This window comes from Saccopteryx leptura, chromosome 10 (assembly GCF_036850995.1).
Source record: "Saccopteryx leptura isolate mSacLep1 chromosome 10, mSacLep1_pri_phased_curated, whole genome shotgun sequence".
NCBI classification, from domain to species: domain Eukaryota; kingdom Metazoa; phylum Chordata; class Mammalia; order Chiroptera; family Emballonuridae; genus Saccopteryx; species Saccopteryx leptura.
In genome coordinates this window covers 75,004,775-75,031,338 of record NC_089512.1, presented here as the reverse complement: position 1 = coordinate 75,031,338, position 26,564 = coordinate 75,004,775, and the positions used below count along the sequence as shown (strand labels likewise).

At 41.3% G+C, this 26,564-nt stretch overlaps 1 protein-coding gene across 2 annotated transcripts in view; it reads left to right on the top strand.

Moving 5' to 3' along the window:
• Nucleotides 1–16,930: 16,930 nt before the first annotated feature.
• Nucleotides 16,931–26,564, top strand: part of SNTN (sentan, cilia apical structure protein) — a 52,246-nt gene continuing 42,612 nt past the window's right edge. For both annotated transcript variants that reach the window (XM_066351006.1, XM_066351007.1), the window contains exons 1-2: nucleotides 16,931–17,040; nucleotides 18,351–18,385. In XM_066351006.1, coding sequence (XP_066207103.1) covers nucleotides 16,931–17,040; nucleotides 18,351–18,385 — 145 coding nt within the window. The remainder of the gene's footprint in view (nucleotides 17,041–18,350; nucleotides 18,386–26,564) is intronic.

The following is a 26,564-nucleotide window of genomic DNA, read 5'->3' as shown; positions in this document are numbered from 1 at the left end:
AAAAAGTGATACCTTTACTTCTTCTTTTCCGATATGGATGCCTTTTATTTCTTTGTCTTGTCTGATTGCTCTGGCTAGAACCTCTAGTACCACATTAAATAAGAGTGGAGAGAGTGGACAACCCTGTCTTGTTCCTGATTTAAGGGGGAAAGCCTTCAGTTTAGTGCCATTTAATATGATGTTAGCTGATGGTTTATCATATATGGCCTTTATCATGTTGAGATATTTTCCTTCTATACCCATTTTGTTGAGAGTCTTAAACATAAAATTGTGTTGTATTTTATCGAACGCCTTTTCTGCGTCTATTGATAAGATCTTGTGGTTTTTGTTCTTTGTTTTGTTGATATGGTGTATTACGTTAACCGTTTTACGTATGTTGATCCATCCTTGAGATTCTGGGATGAATCCCACTTGATCATGATGTATTATTTTTTTAATATGTTGTTGTATTCGATTTGCTAGTATTTTGTTTAGTATTTTAGCATCTGTATTCATTAGAGATATTGGTCTGTAGTTTTCTTTTTGTGTGCAGTCCTTGCCTGGTTTTGGTATGAGGGTTATGTTGGCCTCATAAAATGTGTTTGGAAGTATTGCTTCTTCTTCAATTTTTTGGAAGACTTTGAGTAGAATAGGAACCAAGTCTTCTTTGAATGTTTGATAAAATTCGGTTGTATAGCCGTCAGGGCCTGGACTTTTATTTTTGGGGAGGTTTTTAATGGTTTTTTCTATTTCTTCTCTACTGATAGTCTGTTTAGGCTTTCTGCTTCTTCTTGACTCAGTCTAGGAAGGTTCTATTGTTCTAGGAATTTATCCATTTCTTCTAGGTTGTTGAATTTAGTGGCATAAAGTTTTTCATAGTATTCTACAATAATTCTTTGTATATCTACGGTGTCCGTGGTGATTTCTCCTCTTTCATTTTGGATTTTGTTTATATGAGTTCTTTCTCTTTTTTCCTTGGTAAGTCTTGCCAAGGGTTTGTCAATTTTGTTGATCTTTTCAAAGAACCAGCTCCTTGTTCTATTAATTTTTTCTATAGTTTTTCTGTTCTCTAATTCATTTATTTCTGCTCTGATTTTTATTATCTCCTTTCTTCGGCTGGTTTTGGGTTGTCTTTGTTCTTCTTTTTCTAGTTCCTTAAGGTGGGAAGTTAAGTGGTTCACTTGGGCTCTCTCTTGTTTGTTCATATATGCCTGAAGTGATATGAACTTCCCTCTTATTACTGCTTTTGCTGCATCCCATAGATTCTGATATGTCGTATTGTCATTTTCATTAGTCTGTATATATCTTTTGAACTCTGCACTTATTTCTTCTTTGACCCATTCATTTTTTAAAAGTATGTTGTTTAGTTTCCACATTTTTGTGGGATTATTTTCCTCTTATTTGCAGTTGAAATCTAGTTTCAAGGCTTTATGATCAGAAAATATGCTTGGTACAACTTCAATTTTTCTGAATTTGCTGATGTTTTTGTGGCCCAACATATGGTCAATTCTTGAGAATGATCCATGTACACTGGAGAAAAATGTATACTCAGTCACTTTGGGATGAAATGTCCTGTAGATGTCTATCATATCCAGGTGCTCTAGTGTTTTGTTTAAGGCCACTATGTCTTTGTTGATTCTCTGTTTGGATGACCGATCTAGAGCCGTCAGCGGTGTATTGAGGTCTCCAAGTATGATTGTGTTTTTGTCAGTTTTTGTTTTAAGATCAATAAGTAGCTGTCTTATATATTTTGGTGCTCCTTGTTTTGGTGCATATATATTAAGAATTGTTATGTCTTCTTGATTCAGTGTCCCCTTAGCCATTATGAAATGGCCATTTTTGTCTCCGAGTACTTTTCCTGTCTTGTAGTCAGCATTATCCGATATGAGTATTGCTACGCCTGCTTTTTTTTGGATGTTATTTGCTTGGAGTATTGTTTTCACTTTGAATTTGTTTTTATCCTTGTTACTTAGATGAGTTTCCTGTAGGCAGCATACAGTTGGATTTTCTTTTTTAATCCATTCTGCTACTCTGTGCCTTTTTATTGGTGAGTTTAATCCGTTTACATTTAGTGTAATTATTGATACTTGTGAGTTCCCTATTGCCATTTTATATCTTGCTTTCTGTTAGTTTTGTGTCTTGTTTGATCCTTCTCTTTCGTTTTTCTATCTTCTGTTTTTATTTGGTTGTATTCCATACATCTTTCCTCTGTTGCTATCTTTTTTATCTCATGTGCTTCTGTGGTGGTTTTTTCAATGGTGGTTACCTTTGAGTAATGAAAAGGGTCCCTACCCTCTTCATTGTAGCGAACTATTTTGTGAGTACTTTTGCACTCCATCGTCCTTTGCTACTGTTAATCTCCATCTTCTCCCTCTCTTTCTTTTTGTTGTTGTCACAGTTTAAATTTGGTTTTATTGTGTTCTTCTTGGAGCTTTTACTTGTGGCTCTGTTTTTTTTTTGTTCTTTGTATCTGATCGGAGAACCCCCTTTAGTAATTTCTGGAGTGGGGGTTTTCTGATGATAAATTCCCTCATCTTTTCTGTATCTGTGAATGTTTTTATTTCTCCTTCATATTTGAAGGATAGCTTTGATGGGTATAGTATTCGTGGCTGAAAGTTCCTCTCTTTCAGGACTTTAAATATTGGGGTCCACTCTCTTCTAGCTTGTAGAGTTTCTGCTGAGAAATCTGATGATAATCTAATGGGCCTTCCTTTATATGTTGTATTCTTCTTTTCCCTGGCTGCCTTGAGAATTTTTTCTTTGCTGTTGGTTTGTATCAATTTCATTATGATATGCCTTGGAGTAGGTTTGTTGGGGTTAAGAAAACTCGGAGTTCTGTTTGCTTCTTGAACTTGAGGCTTTAGTTCTTTCCACAGGCTTGGGAAGTTCTCATCTATTATTTGTTTGAGTATGTTCTCCATTCCATTTTCTCTCTCTTCTCCCTCTGATATACCTATTATTCTTATGTTATTCTTTTTGATGGAGTCAGATAATTCTTGTAGGGCTATCTCATTTTTTTTAATTTTTGAGTCTCTTTCTTCTTCTCTCTGTTGTGCCTCAAGTTGCTTGTCTTCTATTTCACTAATCCTCTCTCCTATCTGACCTGTTCTATTAGCTAAGCTTGTTACTTCGTTTTTCAGCTCGTGAATTGAGTTTTTCATCTCTGTTTGATTTGTTTTTATAGTTTCAATTTCCTTGGACATATATTCTTTGTGTTCATTGAGTTGTTTTCTGAGCTCCCTAAATTGCCTTTCTGTGTTTTCTTGTATATCTCGGAGGATTTTTAGGATTTCTATCTTGAATTCTCTGTCATTTAGCTCCAAGGTTTTCAATATATTAAATTTTTTCTCCATAGATTTTTCCTCATCTAGCTGTGTTACCTCTCTTTCTTTTGTATCCATGATATTCTATTTTCTCTTCCTTAATGGCATCTGAGGGTGGTTTTGTTGATAGTATTAATGAGATTTAATAAAGAATAAAAAGTTAAAAAAATAATAAAAAAAAATAAAAAATCGAAAAGAGTTGTTTTTTTAAAAAAAAATTAATAATGAAATAAAGAAAAATAAAATAAAATAAAAATTTTAAAAAAGGAAATTATTCCCCTCCTCCTTTTTTCCTCTCCTCTCCTCTCCCCTCCTTCTTGAGAAAATCTTGTGGTGAACTGTGAATTATAACAAACAATGCCTTTGATGGAAGGCCTGAATTGAGGAAAAGTAATAAAGGGGCAAAAAAAAAAAAAAGAAAGAAAAACAAAAAAAACAAAACAAACAAACAAAAAAGAGCGTATCGACCTACAAAAAGCAAATAAGGAAAAAATTTGGGTCAAGAATAAAATGATTTGCTTTTAGGTGTTGGTTGTCTAAGAGTTATGATGAGAGGAATAAGAGGAAAACGGAAAAATGAGGGGACAAATTAAAAAATTACTATTGTATTTAGTGGAACAAGAACTAGATAAAATGGAGAGCCAGGGATGGGAGCACTGCTAGTGAGTTAAAAAGGTGAAGTAAAAACCCCCCAAAATGCCACAAACATAAGTTTGAGTCCCAGATAAGATAATTTGTTTGTTATTGAGGTTTGAATGAGAGGAGATGTAAAGGAGAAAGGAAGAAACTAATATAGAGGGAGAAAAGAAAGAGAGAGAGAGAAAAAAAGAGGGAACCACTAAAAGAAGAAAAAAGAAAGGAGAGAGAGAGAGAGAGTTAAGGGTTTTGGAGTGCAACCCTCATAGAGAGAAAGGAAGAGAAGAGAAAAGATAATGGGAGATGTAACACTTATGGGTAGTGTAGTTCAAGGAGAGGAGAGAGTAAGGCCGGCAGAGAGTTAATCGGCCAAATTGGAGGAGGAAAAAAAGTATCAAGAATGAAGATAAGAGAAACAAACGAACAAATATAATAAAATGGGATAGGTTATAAAGTCTGCAGATTATTCTTGATTTTGAGAGGCTATCTTCTTGCTTTTTCTTTTCTCTCCCTCTTCCTGGTCGGTGACTCTGTACCCCGGGTTCTGCCCCTTTGGCACGCTCAGGTAGAGGTTTGCAGTTGATAAGTCTCTATGGCAATGTCATGTATTGTGCTTTAGTCTCGTTGGCAGTCGAGGCTCATTAGCATTTATAGGCTCCGACAGTGAGAGAGTCCGTGTTCCTGGAGCCTTTCTCCTAGTCTTTCCTTCCTCAATTAGTAGCCTGATAATCCAGCTATGGGGTTGCTGCTGCCTCTGCCTGGAGAGTAAGAGGCTCAAAGAGCTGGCAACTCCCCACTCTATTTCCACTCAGCACAGGGCTCTGGGTAAGGCTCAGTCAGTCAGAGCTGCTAGCATAATCAGGCGGGCTTTCCGCCCACTCAAAGACCTCTGGCTCTGTCTGCCACTCTGTCCGGTAACACAGGCGGGCGCCCACTTCCGGGGCACTTGGAGGAAACTCTCACTCACTGGCTGCGCGCGCAGACCAGGACATCCGGCCAGCAGTCTCACGCTCTGAGTGAAACCCCCAACCGCAGAGAGAAGTTGCAGCGTTGGAATTGAGTCTTGCTCCGTCCCCATGCGCGGCTTTTGCAAGGCGCTGGGGCGGCCCGAGATTCTGCTTTGGCCCACACAAAGGCCCCTGACTCTGCCCCTCTGTGCGATAACACGGGCACGCACTGCCGAGGCACTCGGAGGAATCTCTCATTCACTATCTGCGGGCGCAGACCAGGATATGAGGCCGGCCGCGTTTCCCTCTGAGTGAAACCCCCTCCAGCACGGAAAATCTCTACCGTTGGAATTAGTTCTCACTCCCTCCTGTGCGTGGCTTTCCCAGGGCGCTGGGGCTGCCCAGAGACTCTGCCCTCAGCCCACAGAAAGGCCTCTGACCCTGCCTCTCCGTGGGGCAACACGGGCACCCACTCTCGGGGCCTAGGAAGAAATCTCTCGCCTACTAACTGCGCGCACGCTGACCAGGAGACCGGGTAAAATGGCCGCCCCGCTTGTCTTTCTTTGTTTGGGTTTGGCGCGAGTGTTAGCTTGTATTGCCCGGGTTGCCACAGGATCAGTTTTTCCTCGGCTTGGATCTCCATGCCACAGCCTGGTTCGGCCGTTTGTGCCGCAGCCTGGATCTATTCACCCCCTTTGCCCGCCTCAGTTTCTATATTCACAGTTACCAGAGAAAGCCGCTCTGTTTAGGTTAGTGAGGAAGGCGGAGCATTTCTTACTCCCTATTTCCTTTGGGGTTTGGTTATATATTTAGCCAATTTTTCACTCGACCATACCTTTGGGTGTATTGCGAAGCATCTGTAGGCTCCAAGTATAGGTTTTTCTGTTTCTGGTTGAAGATCTTGTTGAGTTTTGGGGGAGATTTATCGGTATCGCTTCCTACTCCGCCATTACTCTGACGTCATCCCAGCCCAGGGTTTCGAACCAGCGACCTCAGCATTTCCAGGTCGACGTTTTATCCACTGCGCCACCACAGGGCAGGCTCAGCTTATTTTTTAATGAAGCTGGCTGTCTTCACAGGACAGCATCTCAGTCATTAAACAATCAATCAGTCCATGTTTATTGAGACTTGTGTGCCTGATACCCAAAATACAGCAATGACACATTCTCCATTCATATAGAATTTGAAGTCTAGTGTGTCACTGTCCAATGGAAATTTCTACAATAATTAAGGCATCTAATATCAGTACTGGCCAATATGGTCATCAAAAGCCACTGGTGTCTACTAAGCACTTAAAATGTGACCAGTATGACCAAGAAATTGAATTTTTACTTTCAGTAAATTTTAGTTCGTATTGGGGAAAATTCTTTGTGAAATATATGATTGCCTAGTTGTACACCTGAAACTAATACAAAATAATATCAAATGTAAGCTGTTATTAAAAAATAAAATCTAAAGTTCTTTTCAAAATAATAAATAGCCACATATGGTTAGTGGTCACCATATTGGGGCAATGCAGCTCTAATGAGTCCAATAAGATTTTGTGTACATTTTCAAGAGTTGAAAAAGAACACCACAAGTACACAGTAGGTATTCACTTAACACCTCAGGAAATAAAGTGCTGGGCTCTGATGCCCCTGAAAGTGTTCCCAGATAGCTCAGTGGCTTGGGTCATTGAGTATAACCAGCCTGTAAGGAGCCCTACACCATCCAGCTGCAAGAAACCAAAGATAAATGTCTGGAAATGGGTTCTTGAGATCCAGCTGAAAGGAACCAAAGCAACCCCTTTATAGATAGTGTGTAGGCTGTCGATCATCAGCCCATAGTCTCATCCAGCTCACAGAAGTGTTTTACCTGGCCCTCACATTGTTTTTGAATGGTTTTGAATTAATAGTTAACATTAAAATTCAAGGGATTTTACATTTCAGACCTCTTTAGAACAGTCAGACTCCCTGACAACATTTCCCCCTGGCAGTAGTTGACTAGAACTGGGAAGGTTCTGCTCCCTTTGAAAGGGGTCTTCACTCTCCAGGTTGCCGATGTCTCCACCATTCCCTATTGTGCCCCACCTCAGCTCCCTTCACTCATTCACCCACTGCCTGCTTGATGCCAGGAGCCATGTTATCTTATAATAGCTACTCTAGGCTTTTGGATCATCTCCAGTCATTTCCCTAGGACTGGCCTCAATGTATGTTCTTGTACACATGCACACACACACACCCCTAAAGTTTATCCACATGGCTCCACTCCAATCACGCCTTATACTTTCATACCTCTGTGTCTTAGCAAATATTGTTCTTCTTTAGAAAGCCTTTGTCTGTCTGGTTAACGCTTTTTTTAGATTCCTCTTTTGAGATCCAGCTGAAAGCAGTCCTCCTCCACAAAGCCCCCTAGACTACCCCAAGCAGAGTGACTGCTTGCCCTTTGAGTGAACTTGTACACCCCACACACCATGCCATCATTTATTTCCCTCAGCCTCTGCTCCACACAAGAGTTTCTTGAAGAAAGGACTCGTGCCTTATTCTCCTTAGAATTCCTGAACCCCCAGCATGAGGACTGGTGAAGGAATTCTGAGTTAATGAATGAATGAGTTCTAAAGTCTGTCTCCAGCCCAGGCTTCCTACCTGGATCAGGACAAACTGTCAAAGGGTGTTTAGTCTCCCCCTCCTGGGGTCCCCATGAGAGACCCGAGGCCCTTCAGCCTAACGTGCCCACCCTCCTTCTCCCCTTCACAGTCCACATCTGTCACACTCTGCCTGGTACTCCTCCTGCTTCCTCTGCTTCCAGAAATGGCAGAGACCCTCCAACAATTCCATAGCTAGCCAAGCCAACAACCTGGGGGCATTTTAGTCACTTCTTCTGAAGAGTCATCCCCACATTCTATAGGATTTCTCTAGAGGGTATACGATTCATTCCCTTGTCCCCCCTCCCCACTCTTCCATAATCCCTGGTACTGTTTTATTTCTGATTCTCACAGGTCAACTCTTTCAACAGTCTCCAACCTAACCTGTTCTCACACCAGCCTCATCCATTTTTCACCATGATCCATCCTCTACTGTCTGATACTTTTCCATAGTTTTCTAGTGCCCTCAGAATAAGCCTCAACTCCCCATTGTGGCAGTTAAGGCTATCTTTCAGCTTCTAGGTCAAATGCCCCAGCTCCAAAGACTTCCTTTCCACACCACCCACGCTTCCCTCTGCCTGCAAAGCTCTTCCTCCAGCAGCACTTCACAGGATTGTGAAAGACTCTTTAATCACTTAGGAGTCAGCTCAAATGTCATCAGCGAGGCCAACCCTGATCCTTCAGCCTCAAAATGCCCCCAATTAAACTTGTCAATCCATGTGACTCTATAATGATGTGTCAGATCTCCTTATCACAGTCAAGGGTTTCCATGTTTATCTATTGTCGGTTTCCCCAGCTAAAATGTAAGTACCATGAGGATAGAGACTCTATCTGTAGCCTCCAGCCTTTGACACAGTGCCTGATACATAGTTGGCACACAGTCAGCGTTGATTACACGGAGGAACAATTTTTTTTCCATTTTCTGTTGCATGAGGTTTTAGAACTGTTTCTATATATTTTTGCATCACTGATTCCAAATCTGAAATCTGGGTTTTTTTGGTGCATGCTCTAGTTTTTATGCAATTTTAATTTCTTTTTGTTACAGTTAATGGCATGCATTGGTTTTTAAATTGAAGTTAAAGGGCAACGACTCTTGGATTGAACAGAATCACAAGACAATTAATGTTTTACAAACATCACTTTTACATAATTGTAGTTGTTTTTAAATGTAAACAATTATTATCTAATAAAAACACCCTCTTATTTTGTTTTAAGATTGAATCATGGATTCTTCGAGTAGGTGTAAATGTAAGAATAGTCCTGACACCTCTGTTATATATGTGGCTGTTACACACTTCAACATCAAAGGTGCAGTATTTCATCATTTGTGACATGTGCATATATTGCCTATTTTCAAGTTCCCTTTGGCGACCAAGACAAGAATTGGGCTCATCAGATTGTGTGTCATAATTGTGAGGAAATGCTTCGTGACTGGACAAAAGGAAAACGCAAAGGAATGCCTTTCAGTATTCCCATGGTTTGGCATGAACCTAAGGACCACAGCAGTGACTGTTATTTCTGTCTGATCCATACAAAGGGCATCGGCAAGAAAAAACGGCATATGATCGCATATCCTAATATTCCTTCAGCAATACAACCTATCCCACACTCTGAGACACTCCCAGTTCCAGTTTTCAATTGTTTTATTTCTTCTAAGGATGAAGAAAGTGAACATGGTGATCAAGTGTATTTTGATAAGATGCATGAGGAAATGGTTGTAGAATCTGAAGGGTCTTCTTCTGATGCCAAGCAGTCATTAACCCCTCAGCAGTTTAGCCAACCCGAATTGAATGACTTAGTAAGGGATTTGGGCCTATCAAAGAAAGCAGCTGAGTTGTTAGCCTCCAGGGTTCAAGAAAAGAATGTACTTCACTGGTCAGCTAAAGTATCCCATTTCAGGAAGCGTGCACAAATTTTTGTCACGCCTCTTTAATCATATTTGATGAAGCAGGGCATTATTGCTTAATTTCTTCACCCTGTGGGCATTAAAATTCTAAATTAGAAACCCATGGGTTAACCAAAGAGATTCCAGACTTTCTTAGTGAGTGGTGGATTACAATAACAAAGCCTACAATCTTGTTTAATTTTCTGTGTTATTTGATGAGATAATAAACACCAATTCTACATATACTTGTATGTTGGCTTGTTTACTGCAATTATATGGCTTGTTTTGTTCACAAAGGAGGCCCCAGACTGCTCCTGTGAGCCCCAGAACCAGTTTCTCCCTCTCAAATAAACATCAGAGAGGTCTCCACAGTGACAGTCACCAATGGAAAATTTAAGGATATCTCTTTCTATCCCATTGCATTGTAGGATAATTAAAGCCCAAGCCAACAAAATGTATAACTTTCTTAAATTTAATTTTCGCTACATCAGACAGGCAGTTAAATGCCACCTGCTGGCAATTTCACTGCGCGGGGACATGACAAAGATACAGTTTTTCTAGTGACTTTGCCAGTACCCAACCTAAGAGAGAAGGAAGACTGAATTGTCACAGGCTTGGGCCCCACTGTCTACTGGCTTCTGGGCAACAAATCCACAAGACCTGTTGATTAAAAGCCGACCCCCAAAAAGATATTGTGTAAAATATGTAACATCAGAGGGTCAAATTCTGCTATGATTTATTTATATATATTTATTTTCTGTACTTTTTGTCTCAATGTGGCTTCTTCTGTATGTCCGTAGATGTAGAACTTTTGTTCAGCTAGACTGTGGACAGTTCTTAATGATGGTTTTTCTGTAATTTAGTTGTAATTTTGACATGACCGTGGGGGGAGGTGCCTACAGTATTTACCTATTCTGCCGTCTAAACCCGAAGCCATATTGCAGGTATTTATATATATAAGCTAATTTTTCTAAAATGACACAGGAACCAGAAAGATGACACCATTTCCAGAAGGATGGAGTAGACATATTTTCTCTAATTCTGCTGTGAAGTACAACTGAAAATTATGAACATTGTACATAAAACAAACGTAAGTCTAAAAGAAAAAATAAGTCAGATTGCAAGGGACCTCAAGACTAGAGCAGCTGGATAGTGAGGTCCCTAGAGCTTCCCTTTGCCACGTATATCTCAGACAGAGTGCAACCCACCTGGAACACCAAGGGGCACAGACATGATAACCTGCTCTCTCTAGTCAAAGGGGCAGCCTATCAGGACAGAAAATGTAGGAAACAGCTACTCTACTGAAGCTAAACACCATCACAAACAACTGTGCCCACCCCACCCACATCAGCAGAAGAGCAAGTGATGAGCTGAGACCCCACCCTCTCCAGACAGTAACGAAGGGCCCCCACCACTGCAGGAGGGCAGCATCACAGACAGCTGATAAAGAAGTCAGGATTTCCATTCTCCAAGGATAATAATGAGTCCTCCTACCTGCCACGTTGTTGGCCAAGACCATGTGGGGAGCCTGGTCTCCCAGTGGTAATAAGTTACTCTTCTTGACCCTGCTAAGAGAATCTGTGGCCAGCAGATCCACTCTTTCCAAAGTGGTTAAAGGAATCCCTGTAAACCTAATGCATTCTGTATTTGATGTCCATGTTTATTGTGTGTCCTCCTCCTAGAATATGTGTTGTAAGAGGGCAAGGATCTTTATCAGTTTTTTTCTCACTGTTGTGTCCTCATTGCTTTTAATAGTGTCAGACTCAGAGCGAGTGCTCAATGAATATTTGTGTAGGGAATGAATTGTAAGTCAATTTCTTTATGCGTATTACAGGGTCCTCACCTATAAAGTTGACTTAATGATACTTCTATTCCATATTAATATGAGAATTAAATTAGGTAATATTAAGAAATATAACTTGGCCTGACCTGTGGTGATACAGTGCATAAAGCGTCCACCTGGAATGCTGAGGTCACCATTTTGAAACCCTGGGCTTGCCTGGTCAAAGCACATAGGTAAGGTGACCAATCGTCCTCCTTTAGGGAGGACAGTCTTTCTTTTGTAAGTCTCATCCTCCCTCAAAAAGTGTCTTCCTACATGTCCTCCTTTTTGATATTGGAAGACTAATCTGTAAATGTCCATATTCGGTCGATGCAGAGTTAATCTATTGCGTGTGATGCGACGTATTTGTATCTAAATGAGTACTTTTTTTTACAATTATTATTAAAAATTAATAGGCATGTAAGCATAATTACAGTATAAATTATTAAAAATGTTTTTATTATGCATTTATCATATTATAGTGTATTATCGTTGCAATAAATAAAATGTTTCTTTTATTTACGATATTGTTTTCTTCAATTTATTTTGTCCTCCTTTCCAATTTAAAAAAGTTGGTCACCTTAACATAGGGGAAGCAACTACTACAAATTGATGTTTCCTGCTTTTCCTTTCTCTCTCTCTCTCTCTCTTTCTCTCCCACTCTCTTCTCTCTATCTTAAAAAAATCAGTAAATAAAATAAATTAAAAAAAAGAAACACAACTCTCTTAGGATATAAAAAGAGTTCCTACAATAAAAATAATCTTGATTTAAAAATGAGCAAAGAACTGGAATAAACATTTCTCCGAAGAAGATACATAAATATACAAATTACTAAGAGACACACAAAGAGCATGAAGAGATGGTCCATGTCAGTCATCATTAGGGAAGTGCAAATCCAAACAGCAATGAGGTACCACCTCAGAATTGCTAACTATCTAAAAAGAAAAGAAAAGAAGTATAAGCAAGAATGTGAGAAATAGAAACTCTTATGCACTGTAGGTAAAAATGTAAAATGATACAGCTGCTATGGAAAACATTATGGTGTCTCCTCAAAAAATCAAAAATAGAATTACCATATGCTCCCAAAATCTCACTTCTGGCTGTTTACCCAAAAGAACTGAAAGCAAGGATTCAGATACCTATTTGTGTACCATATCTAGAGCAGCATTGTCACAACAGCCAAAAGGTGGAAGCACACCACGTGTCCCATCAATGACTGAATGGATGAACAAACGATGGCATATACACACCCAATGGGGAGAAGGGGAAGTAAGCCATTATTGTCTAAAAGGCACAGACTTTCAGTTCCCAAGATGTAAAGAGCTCTGGAGGCGGATGGTAGTGATGGCTGCACAACAGTGTGCGTGTACTTACTGCCACTAAACAGTTCACTTAAAAATGATTAATTGGGTTAATTATATGTTTCATTATTTTACAATACTTTTGAATTTAAAAAACTTGAACCCTATCAACAACATAGCAGAGACTCATTAAATGGTAAATTACTGGATTGGAGTATAAAATTTATATCAGACAACCTAGTGTTTCTTGTCTATAATTATGCCTAGGAAAAGAGGGTCCAGCTATCTAAGTAGGTCTCATTCCTTTGCACCATCTTGGCAAGATCAACCAAGAAGAAAGTGAGTGGCAGAGACGGGCCAGTGTCAGCAGCTGCAGCAATGCAACCATCTGAAGTTAGATTGCCAGTGGCCTGTCTCAGCAGGAAAGAAAGTTTCTGAAATTCTTTTACTGCAGAAAAAGAACAGAGCTGGCTATAGAATAACAATTAAATTAGGTCTTGAAAAAAAATCAATATGAGTTATCCCAATGCCCGGAGCCCAATTCTGTAGTTTATTCAACAGAGTTTGTGACAACAAAATTGAGGAAGAGCTCAGGAAACTAATTATTCTTATCAAGTTCCCATTGGAGAATGAGGGAGCATCTTTACTAATAGAATTGAAGACCTACTGAGTTGGAGAAGTAAGTTCTTGCCTAGCTAAAGAAAGTACTCTGAGATCAGATCAGAACACTAGTAGGTCACTGAGTGGAATAGTATTTTTTCTCCTAGCTGAGAGACCACAGTGGTGTTTGGTGGGAGTGGGGGTGTGCAATCAATGCCTTCCTTCCTAGTGGCCTCAAACCGAGGTGATCCAAGATTTCTGAACTTCATTCTTCAAGTGAATTCATTTGGCAAATGTTTTAATAATCTTTGTTGAAGTAAACTTGCTTATGTATGTATACACCCATGTAACTATTAATACTTCTAAGATGAAGATATAAAACATTTTCATTACCCCCAAAAGTGCCCTCATGCTGCTTCAGTCACTGTCCCTTCCAGAGGGTAACCTCTATTTTAACTTCTGTTACCATAAATTCATTTTTCTTGTTCTTGAACTTCATACACATGGAATCATACAGCACATACATTCTTTTTTCTGTCTGGCTTTTTTATTCAACATACTGGTTTTACAGTTTATTCATGTTTTTTGTGAGAAGAAAAGACAAATCATAACTAACTATGACTACAAAACAGATGATCGGAGGTATTAATATAGATGTGAAATGTACTTTGAGGAATGGAGAAAAGAAGTTAATTTGGGCTAGAAAATGCTGGTAAGATTGTTCACAGAATTTATAGAGTTGGAGCTGCTGAGCTTCCAGAGCCCCCAGTGAGAAACTTAGCAGCAGAAGAAAGCACAACACATAAACATAAGTTTATCAAAGGGCAGAACTTCCCTATTACCTGCTATTTTATTTTGGCTGAGGAAGAAATAGGGCAGTGAACCAAAATGCGAGAGCAAACCGGTGGAGGTAATCTTCTGTGATTACATTATTTTTTACATCAAACATTTCATCAAACTTCAAGCACCATTAACACTGCATTAATCTTGTATGACCTCAGGCTGATGAGCCAACATACAGGAGCCCCCTGAGCAGGCGTCCTGTGTGCTTGGCAGTCATTTGTCAGACCCCAGCTTGCCGTCTACAGTAATTCTTTCCCCAACTGACGCCCCTCTCCGAACACTCCAGTGCCACTCTCCTATTGCCAAAGGACCAGATCGACTAAGGAATTTTTGTTTTCTTTTATTTTTTTTCCAGATGGCTTGACACTGTGTTTAAATAGCCTAAATGTTTCATAATTCTGTGAGATTTTGGTATAGGGAAAAATTATATATTACCATCAAACTGTCTGTGAATATTACTTCTTAGAATGCTGGCTTTGATTCAGTCTTGACAAAAAAAAGGTTATCAAATAAACCTGATTCCCAATATTTTGCTTCCATCATCATCATCAAGTAGTTTTCTGCCAGTTGTTCACCACTCATCCCATTCTCTGTCCCTGTTTATATCCCAGGAAGCTGATCCCTACATATTCCACCACAGGGCTCCCTTCTTGCTGTGTCCTGATTGGTTTAGTCGGCTCTTCCTCCCTCTCTCCACCCCTGCTTTGCCTGCTTGCTAGCCATGGCAGCCTCCCTTCAACTACAGCTCTATCAACTAGCCTCTGCTCCAAGAATCTGGCTCTCACCTGGCTCTATCACACAATTTCCTCTCACTGCTCCTTCAGGACAAAGGGTGGTGGTCAGTCCACCAGTGCTGCTATCCTCTGGGTGTCTCAACCTCCATGTTTGGTTTTCTAACCCTGCCCACTGAGTAAACCTTTCGTGGATATCCCTGGTGCCATTTGAATTAGCGTCTGTGTCCTGCAGGACCATGATGACAGTCATCTCTAACATCATCTTCTCCGGGACTATTGTACACTGATTGCCCCTCACATGTCAGACGCTGAGTGCTGCCCCAAAATTAACATCCAGCCTTCACAATAACTCCATGAGGAATGTATCATTTTACAGATGAGCAAGAAGACATGGGAGTTTTAAAGATCTTATCCCAGGTGACACAACTAGCCCATGGCAGAGCCAAAATGCAAACTCAGATCTTCCCACTGCAGAGCCTCTTTCTATTCTACCCACAGTTCTCCTTTCTGTGTCAGAATACTGAAGTGTTTGCTACAAATCCAGAGTCTGGGAAGCCTACCGCAAGCCCTCTGCTGAGGAAACCACTGCATGTTTTCACTTGAGCAGTCAGGTTGGCTCAAGGTCATCATCTGATCCAAGGGAGATATGCATCAGTGAGCTGACAACTGATCACGTGGGCGGGCACTGTAACTCTGATCAGTGTGGCAACAGTAAGTTAGTGGGGCAAATGGAACTCTCCCTCCCAAGTTTAAATTAAAAAAGAGAAAGAAAAGAAAAAAAGGCTAAGAAAATTGGTCAAGAAGTAGAAGGAGGAGAAAAAGGACAACCCAGAAAGAGAACCTAGCAACGAGAGAGTGACATGGCCATATGGTGGGACAGTGACCAGTGATGCAGTAATAAGATGACACATCCCTGGAGACAACTTGCAGCCTGAACAATGACTAATCTTAGCTTCTCTTGAGATCTATCCTCACCCGCCAGCCCACCAGTGATCTAAATAATCACTGCTCATGTCTTCCCTGACCCAAACTAATTTGACTGAGTTGACACATTCCCAGTTTATACAGAAAGCTCTAAGCTAACACAAGTGAAACAGCCTCCCTGGTCTTGCTCTGTTTACTCTGGTTACCTCTCTAAACCATTGTTCACATCGAAGCTGAAGTGACTTTTCCAAAATGTCCATCTCGCCTGACCAGGTGGTGGCGCAGTGGATAGAGCATCGGTTTGGGATGCGGAGGACCCAGGTTTGAGAGCCCGAGGTCGCCAGTTTGAGCGCAGGCTCATCTGGCTTAAGCAAAAAGCTCACCAGCTTGGACCCAGGGTTGCTGGCTCGAGCAAGGGGTTACTCGGTCCACTGAAGGCCCGCAGTCAAGGCGCATATGAGAAAGCAATCAATGAACAACTAAGGTGTTGCAACAAAAAACTGATGATTGATGCTTTTCATCTCTCTCCATTCCTGTCTGTCCCTGTCTATCCCTCTCTCTGACTCTTTCTCTGTCCCTGAAAGAAAAAAAAATTCCATCTCTTTCTCCAGGGTGCAGCCACACTCTACTTCCTTTGGCTCTTCAATCACACCATCTAACTTTATTAACCTCCTTGCTTAACATTCACAAATGGTTTTCCATTCTTTTGATGTAGAGTGAAAATTCCTTATGGTGGCCCACAAGATCCTGCATTGTCAAGCCTCCACACATCCTGTTTACCCTCGGCTGGAGCCTCAGTCTCACTCATTCCTCTGGTCTAGCCACACTGGCATTGTAGTCCCCCCTGTTCTTCACACTCCTTCCTGCCACTGGGCTTAGACCAGCCTCCTCTGTCTGCCTGCAGTGTGGATCCCTGCCCTTTCACCTGCCTCATCAAACATCACTTCCCCAGGGATGTGTCTCTGACCTCCATGATTGACACCAACCCACTTGACTGGTATTATTCACAGGTGTTACTGTTTGTGTGAGTACTTGATTCATTTTTGTTTTTCCCCCTAAGCTCTCTGAGATCAAGGCCTGTATCTGATTTTACCTCATTATTCTGTCCCCAGTACCTTATGAGGTGCCTGGCTCATAGTGGACACTCAAATATTTGTTGAATGCATAAATGGCTTAATGTCTACATACGAAAACAGTGGCTACATCTCTTCTAACAGTGCCATGTATACTTGTTACGGAAGAATTGACAATAGTAACAGTGGGCAAGTGACCGTTGCTTAGGAAGCACCAGCACACAACAGGAGCCCAGAGTATGTGTGGCTGCATGCACAGCACCCAGGACCAAGCTCTCCACTTGGAAGGGGAGCCCAATCCCTCTGCAGTTCCAACATCCACTTTAGCACCTAAGAAAATGGCCAAAAGGTCAGTGACACTTGGATCTCCTTTGCTAAGTTTTATTTAAGCTTGCAGGTGTAATTCTAAAGAGTTCACATCAACAATTTAAAAACCGAGATATTGCAAGTTTGGTACCTATTACCCACCTCAATCCAGCTTTAACTTTAATTGGAAAAAGTAAAGAGAGCAAATTTGTATATTTAGTTGCAAATTAAAAAGATGATACAATTACCTCAAATATCTTTGCTGACTCTTGAGAAACATTTGTAAATCAAAATTGGTAGTGATATTAACTATATAGCATATTTTTAAAATTATCTATGACAGAGGAAATGGCTCCATGTCATTCAAATCTGATCCCTTCCTCCCCAGAGCCTTTAGAATAACAACCTGAACCCTTTATAAGGCTCAGCATGCTCTGGCTCTGCCCTAGGCTGCAGCCTCCCCTTCCACCACTCTTTTCTTCTTTCTCCAGGGTGCAGCCCCACTCTGCTTCCTTTGGCTCTTCGATCACACCATGCTTTCTCCCACATCAGGGTCTCAGTACACACTGTTTCTTCTACTTGGGACACTCTTCCTCCTTCTTCCCCTCCTGATTTATGAGGCTCAGAGAAAATGCCATTACCCTGACCTGTAGACTGTGTTAGTCCTTCTTTGCCCTCTGAACATGCTCTGTTGTTACTCTTTATTGAGTTATCTGTTTTGTATCTATCTTCTGCACCAGACTCTAAGCCTCGAAATGTGCAGGTTCCTGTTTCCACCATTCACTGATGCATCCTCACTCCCCAGTACAATACCTAGGCTTTTAGTTAGGTAGGCTGAGCTGTCAGAATAAATAAACTTCAAATTTTCAGCATTTTACAGAAGTTATTTCCTTTTTCATGTGAGAGTCCAGAGTGGGGCATCAGGTCAGTGGCAGTTTTATTCCATCCAGCCATATAGGGACACAGGCTGATGTGGTTTGAACATGTGGCTTCCAAAGTATCCCCAATAATTTCTATGTTAAGCAGCTGGAAATGAGAAATAGCATGGTAAAGCTCTTTCTTGGGGGGTGATTGCTTCTCTTCTACTCCTTTTCCATTAGGAGGAATTTAGTCACATGGTCACATAAATACACAAAAGACTAGAATCTGTGGGCCAGCCATTGTCAAGCAATTCTTTCCCTAAATGTGTCAAAGAAAGAAAAACTTTTAAAAGACAGATGGATGCTCTATCAGAATGTTCAGTGAAGACTCACTGAACATAACTAATCTTTAAGCCAATACAACTCTACTTTAGATGCTCATATCAATGCCTAAACTCCTAGAATCATTATGTTTCTTTCATTTTGTTGGCAGCATTCCAATATCTAAACAACTGGCTTCAATAAAAGGTAAGTTGTGGGGTGACTGAGAGGTATGTGTTTCTTCTCTACTATGACAATTTGCCAAGAGTTAAATATAATAGGACATCAGAGAATGCCAAGAATGTGAGGAAACTTGTGGATAAATCATTAAACATCTGTGTTCTTTTTAAAGATTTGGGAACTGAGATCTAGTAATAAGAATGAGTTTACCCAAAATTAGCCCATTAAAGGCCAAGTTCTAATGGATCCACGACTCCTCATTCAGCAAGGTTCCCGCCTGGATCCAGATGTCTGTCTGTTGTTGGCATCCTCAGTAAGTCCAGAGCAAGAGCATCAACACCTAATTTGTGAATGTCTCATGGAACTCAAGATGCAATCAACCTCTAACTGCCTCTGTTGAGTGAAAACAGTGTGACCAACTCCCAAAGTATAAATATTTGCTCTTAGAATTCCATTTTTATAGGTATATAGCTTTAGACCTACCACTATTGCCATGGAAATAACAATATATAAAAAAAAACTCATATACTTGGATCATTATCTTATTCCAAAGTGTGTGACTTAAAATGTTTATAGAGAAACACCTAGAGCTGGATATTACAACATTGCAATTATTTTTCCTTCAAGATGGTTAGCCAATATTGCCAAAGGGGACTCTTTTATTTCTATTTAAATAAATCTTCAACTTGATGAAAATACTATTTTTTTTTTTTTCTGAAGCTGGAAACAGGGAGAGACAGTCAGACAGACTCCCGCATGCGCCCGACCGGGATCCACCCGGCACATCCACCAGGGGCGACGCTCTGCCCACCAGGGGGCGATGCTCTGCCCATCCTGGGCGTCGCCATGTTGCGACCAGAGCCACTCTAGCGCCTGGGGCAGAGGCCACAGAGCCATCCCCAGCGCCCGGGCCATCTTTGCTCCAATGGAGCCTTGGCTGCGGGAGGGGAAGAGAGAGACAGAGAGGAAAGCGCGGCGGAGGGGTGGAGAAGCAAATGGGCGCTTCTCCTGTGTGCCCTGGCCGGGAATCGAACCCGGGTCCTCCGCACGCTAGGCCGACGCTCTACTGCTGAGCCAACCGGCCAGGGCCGAAAATACTATTTTTATACTATCACAGCATGAGAGACCCATGATTTCTGTTTTATAATTTACACAATTTTAGGTATTTTTGATAATTTCTATAACAATGTTATGCCCATGACATGATGAATAACGATGACATTTCTAATACTTCCTCCTTCCGAAAGACTGAGGGGGACTGTAATTTTATCATTTCCACCACCCTTCCACACACACGCACACACACACCATCCCTAGCACCAGACTCTTCACATTTGTGCCACATTAATTCCCACATCTTAAGAAAACATAGGATCATCAGGGCTCACCTTCCCAGAATGCATTTTACTCAATTGTAGTAATTTAAAATATGATTCATTGATATCACAGATGGGTAGATCATTAAATAGAAGTCAATTTGAATCCACATTTTTCTAGCAACTTGGGTTTATGCACTTGATTTCTTAGAGGGTGAGAACAAAAGATAAGGACATATTTGCCTTGAGCATCCAAAGTCATTTTAGAGTGGAAAAGTTTAAGAATTAATTACTTGAGTATAGGAGAAATTATTGATCTAGCAAGAAAAAGGCAGAGATCTAGTCTTTAGTTCTGACATACACTACCCATGTAACTTAGACTTTTCTCCTGTAGGTCTTCATTTCCAAAAATAACAAATATTAGGAAAAGTTCTAAAATGAAGTGATTATGACAGCTTGCCATACTGAGAGTTGTATTTCTGTTACACTCAAGTGTCAGGAACTTATTAAATCAAATGCTAATGTTTAGTGTTCCATGTTCCAGGGCAGGTGAGGAGAAAGAGGCAGAGAATTGTTTAGAAGTTCAAGTCAGCTCAGTTCAGCACACACACCCCAAGGCTTACAGCACAGCAAGGCCTGGGAATGAATGCAGAGATGAACAAGATGCAGTGACTGTTCTCAGGGTGCAACAGTCTAGAACTCTACCATCCAACCTGGTCACCACCAGCCACGGGCAGATATTGAACACCTAACCCGGGGTTCGTTTGAGTTGACATGTGCTGTAAGTATAAAATATATGTCAAAAATAGGAGACATTAAAAAAAAACAACAACGTATTTCTATCGTTTGTTTTGACCATATGTTAAAATGATATTTTTGATAATTTAACTTTCTTTTTACTTTTTTGAGGTAGCTACTAGAAAATTTTTAATTATTACTATGGCTTATATTACATTTTTTTGGACAGCACTGTTTTAGAAGGTAATTCATACAGATAAACAAAGTGTATTAGTGGGAGATTGTGATAAGTTCATGTTTGAGCGAATAGAGGCACAAAGGAGGGACATGTAGCCCAATGTCAGGGTTTGGGAAAGAGTCTTATGGAATACACCCCGAAAAACAGTGTCTAGAGGCAATATGCATCATGATGCATTGGGAGCAAGTTTCTCAGCCTCTCTGTGCCGCCATTTTCTCCTCTGTAACATGGGGAGGCTGCTGAAATCTCCCTCAGAGCGCTGGCTGGGGTCTACATGAGCTGACTCATGTACATTGCCTGGCAGAGAAGAGCATGCGCTCCATCTCATTCATTCCCACTGACGCCAGAACCCCACTCCAGGAAATCAAGGATTTTTCTCTTGACATTGCTTACTGCTCTATCCCCACCACTAGGATGGCCCTTGGCAATAAATACCTGCCAATAAATTATTGTTGGAAAAAAGAGTGTTTAAGTAACTATACAGTTCCCTGTTATTAAAGCACAAAAAAAATGAGTCGGGAAATAGCAGGAGTGGTGGATATGAAGCAGCCTGTTTTATTTATTGACTTATTTGCTTATTTTTTTTAAAGATGGGAAAAATTACCCTTTTTTAAAAAAAATTTTTTTCCACTGATTGAGAAAGAGAGAGAGGATGGAGGGAAAGAGAGGAGAGAGAGAGAGAGAAGCATCAACTTGCTATTCCACCCAGTTGTTCCATCCAGTTGTGCACTCACTGATTGCCTTCATATGTGCGCTGACCAGGGATTGAACCCACAGCTTCAGTATTCCAGGACAATGTTTTAGCCACTGAACAACCTAACCAAGGCCAGCCTGTTTGAACACTCTCTCCCCACTCCCATTCCAGAGGCAAGAGAGCCAGTAAACGTTGCCAGAAGAGAAACATCACCCTCTGCATTTCGATAGCACTCGGCCCTTTACAATATGCTTTCACATATTTGCTCACACTCTGTGAAGCAGACGGGTGGAACCAGGAGGCAACAGGCTGGGTTTACTAAGTGAAGAACCTGACCATAAAACAGGAAACCAAAATGCCTCTCCAAGTAACATTAGTGTGGGTAGGATGACTAGAGCTCCTCATTCACTTTTATTTTTAATATTTTTCAGTTCTGTTTTTACCATGAGCATATGCTATTTTATAGTCAGAAGGGGAAATGCATGTTATGATGCAAAGGATGGAGGAGAAGGAAGAGCAGCTGGCTCTTCCTAGGAGTCCCCATCTAGACAGTAATCAGACCTGAACTTCTGCAGAAGGCCAGAAACAGCCTGGACTCCACACGCTCCGTGGGGATGCCCTTCCAAGGGCACAATCCAAAGTGGTAGATCTCTCTATGGGCTCTGAAATAAGACAGATTTTCAAATCTTTTCTCTGTCACTTCTGAGCAACATGGTCTTGAAATTCTTAATCTCTCCATGTGTCAGTTTCCAGTGTGTAAAACTAAGACACAGATTGTAAAGCCAGTAGTCACGGCCAGGCCCATGCAGGTTCGCATTGGATTCGGACAGTCGGTAAAGAAACAGTGGAGCCAAAAACTGGTGGGCCATAGTCTTTAATTCTAGCTTGCACCCGGTGGGCAAGTAAAAATACACACTGGGCTCCAAAACCCAGTCACATTCAGTGCTCCCAAAACCACTGACCTATCCGAGTTTCCTAGAATCAAAGGTTTCTAGCTCACCAGACTTATTCACCTCTGTTCCCCATCTCCTTCCTTATCCCAGATACAAACTCTACACAAACTGGCATCTCACTCAGCACTCCACCATCTTGGCTGCTTCTCCTGGCCTCCTCCACGTGGCCTTTCTCTGCTCTCCTCTGCTCTCTCTTCTAATGATAATCTCAGGAACCAAGAGCGCAAACTCCCGTTTTGCCCCCACTTTATACTGTAGCTTCACAACCTCTAATCCAATATACAAAGTAGGGAAGTCTCTAACACAAAGTCACTTTTCTGAGGCATGATTGGATTGTACCACCCAAATCAAAAAGGGTAGGAAAGGCTTAATCCCAAAACCAAGCCCCAGGCTACAAGGATTCCGCCTGCCTTTAGCCCACCCCAACACACATTAATATCACCTGGGCATCGGCCTCCTCGTGTTATCTTTAACAAAGTGAGCATAATACATTTTACCTGCCCAACACAGATAATGCCTATGTCTCTGGGTGTTGCTAAGCATTAAATAAGATTATGTTTGGAAGGCGCCTGACACCTGGAAGCAAGGAAGGTGTCTGTCATTATTTGCAAGCCCACTCACAGCTTGTAAATTCACCCTGTTCTCACCAAAGAACACAGCCAGGACAAGAGACCACTGCCCCCCACCACCCATGAGAACTCTCAGACCCATTAAAGCAGCTTATACTAAGCCCTCCCTAATTATTCTTGGTCATTAATTACAGAAGAAATATTTACCTCTTAAGGAATTAAGGTGTTTCCTCTGAGCAATTTGCTTTTTAAAGACAGTAAGTACTATTTATAAACAGAACTTAACTTTAGCCATTCAAACTCAAAGTTGTCACCATACAGTGCTCTACAACCTCAAATACACACACTCAGGAAACTAAAAAAAAAATATGCTCACTGTTGGAACCCATGGGAGTCTGAAAGACCAGAGTAACAGGCTTTATTGAAAAGAAGAAAGGAACCCTGCTGGGCACTTTTCCCGGGGAGAAGAGCACCAGTACAAGCTAAGGGGACAAATTATATGGGGTCAGGAAGAATTTCGAGCATGTGGGTGTTGAATCAAAAGTCCTGGTATGTCCAGAGCCCCTCCTTGGGGCGGCTTGTCAGCTTCTTGGAATTCCTCTGTCTCAGGGGCGATAGTCCAGTAAGGGCGAGGTCTGACAGATAAGCAGAACATCAAGAGGGCAGTTTGGAATTTACATATCTATCATTTCTCGACTCTGTGGTTACATATAAAAGAAAAGCAGTTATTAATTTTATAATATACGGTGAGGGGTGACGAGGAGAAAAAGGAGAAAAAACTGGAAAATTATTGCTTCTTCTGGAGAGAACTCAAGAAGGGAACCTTGCCAAGCCAAGTCCCTCATCCAGTTAAGGAGGTCGTCAATTTCCATGCTGTGAGGTCTGAACCAGGCGATGTCCTCGAAAACCTGAGTGAGGAAGTAAAAAAATTTTGCGAGGTAATAATTGTGAATTGCTTGCTTAGAGTGCTGAGTGGACAGAGTGATATGGTGATCCATGGTCTCCTGGATGAGCCTCATGAGACGTGCTGGTCTGGTTCCTCTAGAATGGGAGAACATGTGGAGATTTTTAGAGACACAGAACCTGTTGGTGTAAGTTTTAGAAGGACTGAATGTGTGGTTTAAAAGGAAGGGGGTTTGGAGAACATTCAGGAGGGAGTTTCTCAGGCTGAGGGGCGGCTTCTTCCTGCTGTCATCCTTACCTATTTGATATTTCCCTCGTGAAATTCTCCTTGGGGTACTGGGGAATAGGAGTGTAGGAGCATTTGATTGTAGGCAATCCTAGAGATTTCTCTCATCTGGGCCTGTAGGAACTTGATAAAGAAGCGGGCAAGTATATGGAGATTAGGAATGCAGAGTTAAAGAGAGTTGTATAGCGGGGGTGAAAGTTCTTCCATGGTAAAGTTAGAGATATTCTTTCCTGGCAGCCCTGGAGAGAGCAGTTAGCTTGAGCTAAAAGAAATGTTTCATGTCCATTTGTAGGTTTTTCTTTAGCCAAAAAGACCCAGTGATCTTGTCCCCTTACTATGTGAAGGGTAAAAAGATTGAGAAGCGTTAAGAGATGAATGCTATTCATTCTCCTAGTTCTTCAGGGATACGGAAGAGCTTTAGGGTTAGGGGACTAGTAGGGGTTGAAAGATAGGATTTAGGAGATTTGCTGATATCTGGTTTCAGATTTTTCTGTTTTGCGAGGGCAGATTTCAGGGTTGGTGTGTAGAGTTAGGTAGATTGTTCCAATTTTCTGATTGGTGAAGGTCTGCATGAAGTTCTGTAAGAAATTAGTGAACAAAGGTAAGAAGCAGGGTTCAAAAGTTAGAAAAATAAATAGGAGAGTGAGTGGACCAATGAAAGGCAATAGTCAAGACACCCAGTTTGTGTGAAACCACTGATTCCATGACTCAGTTTGTTTTTTATGAATTCACTGGGCTTCAGAGATAGAGTGAGTAGGAATAAGACAGGGCAGTGGCCACTCCTCCTGCCCCTAGACCTATTTTTATAGAAAATTTTAAAGCAACAAGAAGAGAAATTACCTGTATAGCTCGTTTGGTCTTTAGATTGATGGACAGTGTACTAGGAATTAAAAGAAGCTCATAGGATAAAAAATTAGATTGATACTTGGGATGAGATAGATTAGGGTACAGGTTTCTGTCCAATTAGTAGGGAGACACATATGGGTGCTGGTCCCATACGAGTAGAAAGCCCCTGATTGGGTGAGGCAGGCTGAGAGGTGAATAGAGAATAGAAGGACAAGGGGTCAGTTTCGTTTCTCTGTTTCTGAGCTCCAGATGGTCAGGGTGGAGGAAAGAGTCGTCCTAATAAGTGGGGAGAGTAAAGGATTGTTAGTTAGGATGACTAATTAAACATTCTTTGAAAACCAGTTTTCTGACTGTTCAAATTCTTTTTTCTCGGTACAGACCTATCCAGAAATAACTGCCCTTCATAACAACTTTCTTTTCAAAACCATACAACTCTTTTCTAGTCAGAACTCTTGATTTAAAAATCTTTAACTTTTAGTGACAGTTAAATTGACTTTCTTTTTTTTTTTTTAAACAGTATGTTGCTTTATTTTTTTTAAGATATTTATTTATTTACAGAGACAGAGGGATAGATCGGGACAGCAGACAGATAGGAATGGAGAGAGATGAGAAGCATCAATTATCAGTTTTTCATTGTGACACCTTAGTTGTTCATTGATTGCTTTTTCATATGTGCCTTGACCGCGGGCCTTCAGCAGACCGAGGAACTCCCTTGCTCAAGCCAGCGACCTTGGGCTCAAGCTGGTGAGCTTTTGCTCAAACTAGATGAGCTCTCACTCAAGCTGGCGACCTCGGGGTCTCGAACCTGGGTCTTCCGCATCCCAGTCCAATGCTCTATCCACTGCACCACCGCCCGGTCAGGCAAATTGACTTTCTTTTTACCCTAGTTTCCCTTTTCCCAAAGTCTGATTAAAAGAGTCCTTAGTTTTTCATATATTCACTATACATAGACCAACCAGCTTCAGGTTTATGGTTGGAGTAAGGTATGCCATTTTTCTATTTTAGCAGCAGTGGGAGTTGTCAGGATCACGGTGTGTGGACCTATCCACGTGAAAGTCAGTCCTTGGGTGATGTAATACTGGAAGCGCCTCTTGGACAGTCTTTGAACAGTTTGCTGAGTAACTTGTAAATCCTGTAAGGGCTTAGAGAAAGGGTGGTTACATTTCTACACTTTGCAGTTAGAGTTTAAGTCCTAGTGACCACTGCTTCCAGCTGGAATTAGCTGCAGGTCCCAGCCTACAATAGGCATGGGCCATTGAGACAAGGAATAAAGGAGATACTATACATTAAATAAAGTAACAAAATCAGACTGTCAATATCCACAGTAGAGATCTTTGAGGGATAAATAAAATTCAAATATTTAGGCAAGGCATAGTAGATCTCCCTTATGTTTACAAGAAATGAGATGCTACTTGGAAGAAATACCTTAGGCTCGTGAACAATGTCCTTGGGCCTTCAGTGGCAATTCCCAGCATGCTGGGCAAGGTCAGGTCACAGGTAGCTGGAGCAGGGCTAGAAGAGACTGAACCCTCCCTCCATGGAGCAAGGAGGCAGCTTACTTTCTCGTATCCTTCTTTTTACAGCAATGATGTGTCCCTTGATGGGGCCGGGAAGCCTGGCAGGCTTCAGTTCAATGACCTTTCTTTCCACTCTGAAGCAGGGC